The sequence below is a fragment of the Chiloscyllium plagiosum genome, unplaced genomic scaffold (assembly GCF_037043375.1).
Source record: "Chiloscyllium plagiosum isolate Xiang-an unplaced genomic scaffold, Cpla_swu_hap1 HiC_scaffold_16, whole genome shotgun sequence".
Lineage (NCBI taxonomy): Eukaryota > Metazoa > Chordata > Chondrichthyes > Orectolobiformes > Hemiscylliidae > Chiloscyllium > Chiloscyllium plagiosum.
This window is the reverse complement of record NW_028270154.1, coordinates 73,559,042-73,569,464: the sequence shown is the minus strand read 5'-3', so window position 1 is coordinate 73,569,464 and position 10,423 is coordinate 73,559,042. Positions and strand designations below refer to the sequence as shown.

The 10,423-nt window shown below is 42.8% G+C and overlaps 1 protein-coding gene across 5 annotated transcripts in view; it reads right to left on the bottom strand.

The window, feature by feature from the left end:
• LOC122556777 (kazal-type serine protease inhibitor domain-containing protein 1-like) overlaps positions 1–10,423 on the bottom strand; it is a 46,086-nt gene continuing 35,663 nt past the window's right edge. For 4 of the 5 annotated variants that reach the window (XR_006313661.2, XR_006313658.2, XR_006313659.2 and 1 more), the window contains exon 6: positions 608–735. Coding sequence is in view for 1 of the 5 variants with exons in the window: in XM_043703929.2 (XP_043559864.1) it covers positions 623–735 (113 nt within the window). In the remaining 4 variants the exon portion in view is untranslated. Of the gene's footprint in view, positions 736–10,423 lie in introns of all 5 variants that reach the window. The other variant, XM_043703929.2, reaches the window with a different exon arrangement.

The following is a 10,423-nucleotide window of genomic DNA, read 5'->3' as shown; positions in this document are numbered from 1 at the left end:
AGCAGGCTGGCTAGTTTAGGAGAATAGAGTAAGAGAAAGTAAACCGAGCAAAAACAAGAGGCTATCGATTTAAAATAGTATATAAAAGAAGCAGTAGTGAAGTGAGGAAAACTGTAACAGCCACTAGTTCAGTTTCCAGTATTTTGCATTTATGAAAGCCTTTCTGAAACTATGATAGGTTTTGATGGATGTCTGGATTCAAGGAAGTCTCTTTTTCATGACCCCCTAAAGGTGGTTCATTTGTTTTTCTCACCTTCACCTTGGATGTTGGCCTTGCACTTTTAAGCAGTTTGTCTTTGCTCAGTCTAATTTATAACAGTTATAGCTAGTTGAAAGATTTTAAACTAAAGGGTTACAGCATTGTGACAATTTATATGAACATGAAGAATGTTCAGGAAATTTTACAAATACAGTGTGTACAGTTGCAGCAAATAAACTACAGCATATCACTGAAGATAAAATTGCGGACAGTAAAATGTCCTAAAGGTACTTTTGAATGACAGTTTAAACTATATACGGTTCAATTTTTATTTTACTCAAAGGCCATTTATTGTTATCAAACGTTTAATCATTAGATAATTATGCTCTACTCTGCAAGGTATGTTTTCAAAATTCATGTTTTTTAGTACTCGTCGTCACCCGAGATGTTATAGTCATCATTTTCATCTTCCTCTTCACCTCCAATATAATTTCTGTCTTGTCTTTTCAAACTCATTTTCATAGCTATTGGTGAATCTGTGGATAAAATTACATTTACAATAAATCCAGCTGTGAGATGACAAAGAAAAATACTGTCCTTCTCTAGACCCTGACGTGAATTCAAGAGGGGGATTAGCCAAGTGAGGGGTTGGGGAAAGCAACAGATTATACAACAAAGTGGGGTGAGGTTTAAACTCCCAAATTTTAGCACTACAAGACCAGTAAGATCTCACAAGGATCTGCTTGGTTTCACATGTTACATTTGCAAAATATCATCTGCTCTGTTGTGTTTATTTTAACTAATTAGGTTTCAAGTTTAGAAATATAGGAGTGAATCTTACATTTTGTTTGGCTTAAGTGTGAGTTGTTTTGAGTTTTTTGGAGGGTGTTTCACCATGAAGCATTGTAAGATTTCTCATCAAATCTTACCAAACCCATCTCTTTAATTATTTGTCATACCCCTATGGCATCCTTCACATCCAATTCCATCCTCATCTTATCTCAGAAGAACTCACCACTCAATGGATATCCATCCCTGGTGCCTGCATCATTTTTAAGAGGCCACATTGTGGCTGGACAAGCAATAGCAATCTGAAGATATTCTGCTCAGTTACAGACACAGTGTGAAGATTTTAGAGATGGAGAAGATTGCCATGATTCTCTGACAGTGAACTGGAGATGCAGGTAGTCAGGGTGATGCAGAAGACTTCCCAGAAGACCAGCAGAGAAGGCCATGACACCATATCCTGGCAGCCTGGTCCGAGGACACCAACCAGATTAGTGCCATTTTAACAATCCAGAGGAATGCTAGTGGATGTCATACAGAGGTCAAAGACCTCCTCTGCTCTACCAGAGTGAGTGCCACACATTTCTCTCTGCTCCTCGCACTCTGCACTGCATTCACTTTCCACCAAGGCTCATGTTTTGCACTCTCACTACATCACTTCCTCACTCCCTCTGAATACCATATCACCCTGCCTCCCCCCATCCCACTGCTTCGCCATGTTCTCACACCACTATCTCTGCCCGGACTCTACGCTATCTACTCACTCTCTGAGGACACTTCACCACCTTTCCACCACTTGCACCAGCACGAACAGAGTGCTACCCACTTTCAGTTCACTTAATCTTCCATTCTTTCTTCCTGCAGGAAAATACAACATGGCAGAAATGGCCCATTTGAATGCCCAATATTACACTCCTCAGCCCCTAGAAGGAGAGAATCCTAGACCCTTCAAGAGAAGGCAAGGCCACTCCGATAGCATTGATGAAACAGCTATGTCCTGCCAGCTGACTAAGTTTGTTATGTTGCAATTCTTATAGTACCTCTCCTACTGTCAGTGTAATTCATTATACACTATTAACCATTGGTAGTGATATCTTCTTTTCCTTATGTATTGTAGGCATCAATGGGTCTCTGTGGTGAAACAGCTACCACTCCCAGAAGCCACCTCCTTGGTCTCTGGGGATGAGAGCACCATGCATCAGCAAGGCTGTACTCACACCATGGTGGTAGCATTAGGTTTAGAGAGTGTGGGAGCATATAGTGATGAGTGCCTCACTGAGACAGCTCTGCAGCCAGCTGAGGAGGAAATGGCTCAGACCACAGGCACTTGGATGACTGCTGGAGTCTAGTCACCCTCTCAACCCCATACAGGGGATGACTCTGTGGTGTCAGCAACCAGGGACCTCATCCACTTGCACAAAGAAGGACAAAAGCAGCAGACAGCAATGTGGGAGGTAATATCCCTCATTGCCTGGAGGCTGCAGCAGTGCAGCCGGTCATGCAACTGTCCATCTGCCTCCATGGACAGGTTGGCAGCTGCCATGCTGAGCCAGGCCCAGAATCCTCAGTGAAGGTGTAGCAAGGTGCTCCTGACATCAAGATAGGCTTCACCAGAATTCTCAACTGATTCTACCACAAATCTCACCATAGTCCATGTTGCTCAGACCCCTGGCATTTTGTCCATGTGTTGTCTTAACTAGTCAACTTATAAGTTTGGATGCAATATTTAAAGCTCTTACCATTTTAAGCTGTTAGAATGATAGAAAAGTCATCGCACAGAAAGAGGCCATTCAGCACATTATGTCTGCACCAGCTGAATCAACAACTGTCCATTGTAAACCCATTTACCATTACCTGGTCTTGTAGTAAGTTAGGTGCAGATTCAGATCCCTTTAAATGAGATAAGAGTTTCCACCACAACCACCAAACTGGGCAGCAAATTCCAGATATCAACCAACCTCTGAGTGAAGAATTTTGTCCTCATGTCTTCTCTAATTCTTTTACCAATATTAAGTTGTTTTACAGGTACATTAACGGTAAAAGGACAAGGAAAAGAGTAGGGATCATTGAGGACCACAGTGGTCATTTGTGCTTGCAATCAAAGGATGTAGGTAGGATTCTAAATGAATATTTTGTGTCAGTGTTCACGAGTGAGAGAGATGATATGGTATAGAATTCAGGGAGAATGTGATACAATTAACGAAATTAGCATAGACAGAGGGGAAATTTCTTTTATTCATTTGTGGGACTTGGGCGTCACTGGCTGGCCAGCTTTGATAGCCCATCCCTATTTGCCCTTGAGAAGGTGGTGGTGAGCTGCCTTCTTGAATCGCTGCAGTCCAACTGCTGTGGGTTGACCCACAATACCATTAGGGAGGGAATTCTAGGATTTTGACCCAGTGAGGGTGAAGGGATAGCAATATATTTCCAAATCAGGATGGTGAGTGGCTTGGAGGGGAACCTGAAAGTGATAGTTTTACTGCTACCTGAGGTTTTCCAATGACTTGACACATGTGACATGCCTGGCAAAATTCAACCACATCTTTGAGCAGTCCTGGCCAAGAAAAATGTTTTTATATTTTGGCTTAAGTTTTTGTTACTCTCAAATGACCTCCTACTGGTAATTCATACCCACAACACTTCCTTTCCATAACCCACCATTAATAGAGCTTGATGAACTTCTACCCATTTCTTATCTGCCTGAATATGTGATGGCCTCGATTTCCTTATCAAGGCATCATTTTTAAGAAAGTAGCATTCCAGGATATACTCCGATTCTTCTTCTGTGTACGCTTTTTGATACAACTGCTTCAGTTTTTCATCTTTCTATAGTAATTCAGTTAATTTCTCTGAACTAAAACTATCTACTATGTGTTTTACCTGTTCTTGGTTTTTTTTTCCTCAACCATTTGATCAAATATGGTCCCAGATAATTGTACTTCAACTTTCTTATCTTTATTCTTTGATTTTTCCTCCTGCGGTTTTATCACCTTGTTATCGCACAGTCGGGAAAAATTCCAGGATATACCTCCCAAAGCGTCTCAATTGCCTCATTTTCCACTGGCTTTTCATCCACAGTAGGCTTCACTTAAATCATTACCAAGAGTAAATTCCAATCCTAGAAGCGGGAATTCCTCTAAAATTCCCACCACCACTTCTCCACTTTTCATCAGACTCTCTAACCTCACTTTATATAATCGAACACTGCTCTTCGCACCATGAATTCCAAATATTACTACCTTTTCTGGCAATACTTCTGCTGAATTATATATCTCCTCATCTGTGATGGTGATCAAAGATTGACTTCCTCCAGTATCTTTTAAAATTTTAATTTCTTTACCTGCTACTCCTGACATACACATGAGTAAATCTTACTTTTGCAAGTAAATTTCTTAAAGAGATCTGGCACTTTCTTCTCAACCAACCTTTGACTAGATTGTACATTCTGCTTCCCCTGCACTTTCCTTAATTTAACAAGGTGCTGCTCAAAAGGCTACTGCCTGAGATAAAGTTGTATGGCATTACAGGTAATGTATGGATAGAGGATAGAGGAGTAGATAACTAACTGAAAGCAGAAAGTGGGGAAAAATGGGTGTTTTTCTTGTTGGAGATCAGTGGCTAGTGGTGTCCCTCAGAAATCAGTGTTGAGACCACAATTGTTTACAATTTACAATTTACAAAGATGCTTTGGATCTGAGAACTAAGTGTAATGGGTGAAAGTTCACAGTTGATACTAAAATGAGTGGTAGAGCAAAGTGTGCAGAGGGCAATGAAGTCTGAAGAGGGATATAGATAGGTTAAATGAGTGGGCAAGGGTTTAGCAGATGGAATGTTGGTAATTGTAAGGTATCCATTTTGGTAGGAATAACAGCAAAGTGACCTATTATTTAAATGGTGAAAAATTGCAGCATTTTACTTTGAGAGGGTCCTGGGTGAACTTGTGCATGAATCAAAAAAATTGGTTTGCAGGTGAAGCAGGTAATTAAGAAGACAAACGGAATATTGTCCTTCGTTGCTCGTGGATGGGGTTTAAAAACAGGGAGATTATGCTGCAGCTGTATAGGGCACTGGTTAGGTCACGCCTGGAGTACTGTGTACCATTTTGGTCTCCTTACTTGAGAAAGGATGTACTGGTACTACAGGGGGTGCAGAGGAAGTTCATTAGGTTAATTCCAGAGTTGAGAGAGTTTGCTTATGAGGAGAGATTGACTAGACTGGGAGTATACTCACTGGAACTTAGAAGAATGAGCGTGGATCTTATAGAAACATATAAAATTAAGGGGAATAGATAAGATAGAAGCAGGGAGATTGTTTCACTTGACAGGTGAAACTAGAACTAGGGGGCATAGCCTCAACATTAAAGAGGAGCAGATTTAGAACTGAGTTGAGGAGGAACTTCTTCTCCCAAAGGGTTGTGAATCTGTGAAATTCGCTGCCCAGTAAAGTAGTTGAGGCTACCTTGCTGAATGTTTTTAAGTCAAAGATAGATAGATTTTTGAAAGAAATTAAGTTATAGTAAGTGTGTGGGGTAAGAGGAGCTGAGTCCACAGAAAGACCAGTCATGATCTTATTGAATGACGGAGCAGGCTGGAGGGACAGATGGCCTACTCCTGCCCCTAGTTCTTATATTCTTATGTTACTTTACCACTTCAACAAAACTTATCCTGTTTTCCCACATTTTCCCAGTGCTTTTCCAAACTACCAACACTGCGACTTCATATGGCCTACTTTATTGCAGTGAAAACACCTGAGATTTTTACTTCTTTTTCCCTTTATGGGTTTCCTTTGTAGCCTGTGCGAAACTATCTTTACTATCTTCAACAAATCTCCTTTTCCCTTACTGCCTGAGGATTTCTCTTTTCCCCAATTTCTTTCCCTCACAGGTTAAAATTGATGTTGGAAGCCAAACTTTGACTTCTGAACCAACTCATAACCATCTCCATAACTGCTGCTAATCTTGCAGTTTTAACTCTCTGCTCTTCCAAACGAGTTCTCACTACTTGAGGAAGTGAATTTTTGAACTCCTCCAAAATAATCGTCTTTCTAAGAGTGTCATATGTTTGATCTACTTTCAATGCCCTTATCCACATATCAAAATTATTTTGTTTGATCCTTTCAAACTCAATGTACTTTTGACCAGGTTCCCTCCTTAGATTTTTGGAATATTGTCTGTAGAGTTCAGTACTGGCTCATGAGATAGCATTTTTTACCTCGTTATACATCCCACATACCTCCTCTGATAGTGATGCAAATACCTTACTAGCTGTACTTACCAACTTTGTTTGGACCAACAATACTCACATAGTCACCAGCCATTTCATTTATTTAGTAACTTTCTCAAACGAAATGAAAGTCACAATCATAGATTTGTGAAATAGATTCAAGATAAGAAGCAGAAGGCTTTGAGGAAGTGGGAGGAAAAATATTTTCACCCAGAGGGTGTATCACCAGCAAAGGCAGCATTAAGACCAAAGAACTCCACAGCACAGGACCAGCCCCTTTGGCCCACTAAATCTCCACTGACACACGATGCTTTTCTAAACTAAAACCCTGTATCCCTCTATTCCCTGCAAATGCACATTTCTGTCAAGATATCTCCAAAACAGTACTATATATCCACCTTCATCACCTCCTCTGGCAGTATATTTCAGGCATTTACCACCCTCTGTGTAAAAAATAGCTTGCTTCTTACATCTCCTTTAAACTTATCTCCTTTTCTTTAAAGCTATGTCTCCGAGTAATTGACATTCCTGCCCTGGGAAAAATACCTCAACTGTTCATTCTATCTATGCCTCTCATTATTTGGAGTCATGGAATCTTCGATTCAAACTTTGGTCCAACGTGTCCACGCCAATCTTGCACCTAAATAAAACTTGTCCCACCTGCCTGCGCTTGGCCCATATCTCTCCAAACCTTTCCTATTCATGAACTCTGACAGTTCATTCCAAACACGAACCACTCTCTGTGTAAAAAACGTTGCCCCTCATGTCCTTTGTAAACCTTTTTCCTCTCACCTTAAAACAAAAGCCCCCTAGTTTTGAATTCCTCACCCTAGGGAAAAGACCCTTGTCATTCTCTTTAGCTATGAAATTCATGATTTTATAAACATCAGTAAGGTCACCCCTCAAACTCCTGAACCCCAATGAAAAATGTCCCAACTTTTCCAGCTTTTTTTATAAATTTTTATAAATCTTTTTATAGTTTAAACCCTCCATTCCTGGCAATATCTTGATAAACCTTTTCTCAACCCTCTCCAGTTTAGTAATATCCCTCCTATAACAGGTCGACCAGAAGTGCATACAGTACTCCAAAAGATGCCTCACCAGGTTGCCTCATCCTTCAACAGTGAAAACAATCCAGGTTTGTCCAATCTCATAGCTAATATGCTCAAAAATGGGCAACCTTCTGGTAAACCATTTCTGGACCTTGTCTACAGCATTCACATCCCACAACAGCAGAGTAGGATGCTCCAACTGGAACTTCTCTGCTCCTTCTGTTTATTTCCTATTTCCTTTTTTTAATTCCCCTTCTTTTCTTTTTCTCACCAGGCCTAGGCCTGGTCTCTCAGTGGGTCTCAGCCTGGTCACTCGGAGGCTCATGGTGGCTCCCAGCCTGGTCCCTCGGTGGCTCATGGTAGGTCCTAGCCTGGTGTCTCGGTAGCTCGTGGTGGGTCCCAGCCTGGTCTCTCGGCGGTCCTCAACCTGGTCTCTCATTGGTATGTTGGCCAATCTGTCTGCAGCTTATGGTGGTGTCTTGGCTCTATGTGCAAGTGGATCCTGCCTGGACATGTTCCTGAGGCACAGGGACGGACAATTGGAAAGGCAGCAGTTACAGCAGCAGTGATGGTATCTGCATCAGCGATGTTGAGAACAGACAATTGAGTTCTTCCGGAGAATGAGATAAGTGGAGGACTCATGAAAGACATTGAACTTTTAACTTATTCCTTTATTCTCCTAGTTTAAACTACAAAATAATTTAATATTAACTATTAACTTATTCTTTTGTTTTTATACTATTCTATGAAGTAATGCTTAACATTTTAACTCTTGTTTCTCTTGCTAATTTGTACCTAAGTTTTTTTGTACCTAGCTACCTTGGTACCTACGATAGCGCCATGTGTGGCAACATTATACACTTTTTGCTGTTCTTCTGAGTACATGTGACAATAAAATCTAAATCCTTCTGGTAGTGTGGTGACTAGAACTGTACACAATATTCCAAATGTGGCCAAACTAAAGTGACTTGCCAATTTTTATACTCTGTGCCCCAAACAATGAAAGCAAGTATGCCGTATGCTTTTTTGACCACCGTAACCACTTATGTTGCAACTTTCAGGAAACTGTGGACCTGTATGCCTAGAACCCTCTGACTGTTGACACCATTTGCTGTATTCTTCCCTCCAGCATTAGATCTTCAAAACTGCATCACCTCGCAACTGTCTGGATTAAACTTCATTTGAGGAGAAAGTGAGGTCTGCAGACGCTGGAGATCGAAGCTGAAACTTTATTGCTGGAACAGCACAGCAGGTCAGGCAGCATCTAGGGAACAGAAGATTCGACGTTTCGGGCACATGCCCTTCTTCAGGAATGAGCAGAGAGTGTTCAGCAGGAGAAGATAAAAGGTAGAGAGGAGGGACTTGGAGGAGGGGCGTTGGAAATGTGATAGGTGGAAAGAGGTCAAGGTGAGGGTGATAGGTCGGAGTAGGGTGGAGGCGGAGAGGTCAAGAAGAAGACTGCAGGTCAGGAAGGCGGTGCCGGGCTGGAGGGATTCGGCTGAGATAAGGTGGGGGGAGGGGAGATGAAGAAACTGGTGAAGTCCAAGTTCATCCCCTGTGGTTGGAGGGTTCCCAGTCGGAAGATAAGACGCTCCTCCTCCGACCGTCGCGTTGTTGTGGTTTGGCGGTGGATGAGTCCAATGACCTGCATATCCTCGGTGGAGTGGGAGGGGGAGTTGAAATGCTGTGCGACAGGGTGATTGGGTTGGTTCGTCCGGGTGGCCCAGAGGTGCTCTCTGAATCACTCCGCAAGTAGGCGGCCTGTCTCCCCAATATAGAGGAGGCCACACCGGCTGCAGCGGATGCAGTAGATAATGTGGGTGGAGGTGCAGGTGAATCTGTGGCGGATATGGAAGTTTCCTTTGGGGCCTTGGAGAGAAGTGAGGGGGGAGGTGTGGGCGCAAGTGTTGCACCTCCTGCGGTTGCAAGGGAAGGTGCCGGGAGTGGAGGTTGGGTTGGTGGGGGGTATGGATCTGACAAGGGAGTCGCGGAGGGAGTGGTCTCTACGGAAAGCTGATAGAGGAGGGGAGGGAAATATATCTTTGGTGGTGGGGTCCGTTTGGAGGTGGCGGAAGTGACGGCGGATGATGCGCTGTACATGGAGATTGGTGGGGTGGTAGGTGAGGACCAGTGGGGTTCTGTCCTGGTGGCGGTTGGAGGGGCGGGGCTCAAGAGCGGAGGAGCGGGAAGTGGAGGAGATGCGGTGGAGGGCATCGTCGATCACGTCGGGGGGGAAATTGCGGTCCTTGAAGAAGGAGGCCGTCTGTGTTGTGCGTATTTTGAACTGGTCCTCCTGGGAGCAGATGCGGCGGAGACGAAGGAATTGGGAGAATGGGATGGCGTTTTTACAGGGGGCGGGGTGGGAGGAGGTGTAGTCCAGGTAGCTGTGGGAGTCGGTCGGTTTGTAGTAGATGTCCGTGTTGATTCGGTCCCTTTCCTACCAAGTCTCCAGCCAATCCATATCCCATTGTATCCTCTGGCAATGTTCCTCACTATCCAATGTTTTCCCAAACTTTGTGTCGTCGGCAAACTTAAAAATCAGGCCACCTATATTCTCCTCCAAACCATATATATATATGTGTATTACAAACAACAGGGGTTCCAGCAGTGATCCCTGTAGAACACTACTGGTCCCAGATCTCCAGTGAGACAAACACCCTTCTACCACTACTCTCTGACTTCTATGACTAAGCCAGTTTTGTATCCCTCTGAACCAGCCTACCATGGATCCCATGTGATTTCACCTTTGGTATTGACCTTGTCAAAGGCCTTATTAAAATCCATGTTGACAACATCCACCACAACATCTCCAAATCATATCCACCACTTTGTTCTCATCAATCATCTTTGTCACTTCCTCAAAATAAAGGCAATCAAGTTTAGATTAGATTAGATTACATTACTTTATGATACATGACCTTCCCCACACAAAACCATGCTGATGATCTCTAATAAGCTGATATTTTTCCAAATTTGTGTAAATCCTATCCCTAAGGATCTTCTCCAATACTTTCCCTACTACTGATGTGAGGCTCACTAGCCTGTAATTTCCTGGATTATCCCTGTTGCCCTTCTTAAACAAAAGAACAATGTGTGCTATTCTCCAGTCCTCTGGGACTTTTCCTGTGATTAAAAAGGAAACAAAGATTTCGTAAAAGGCCCCA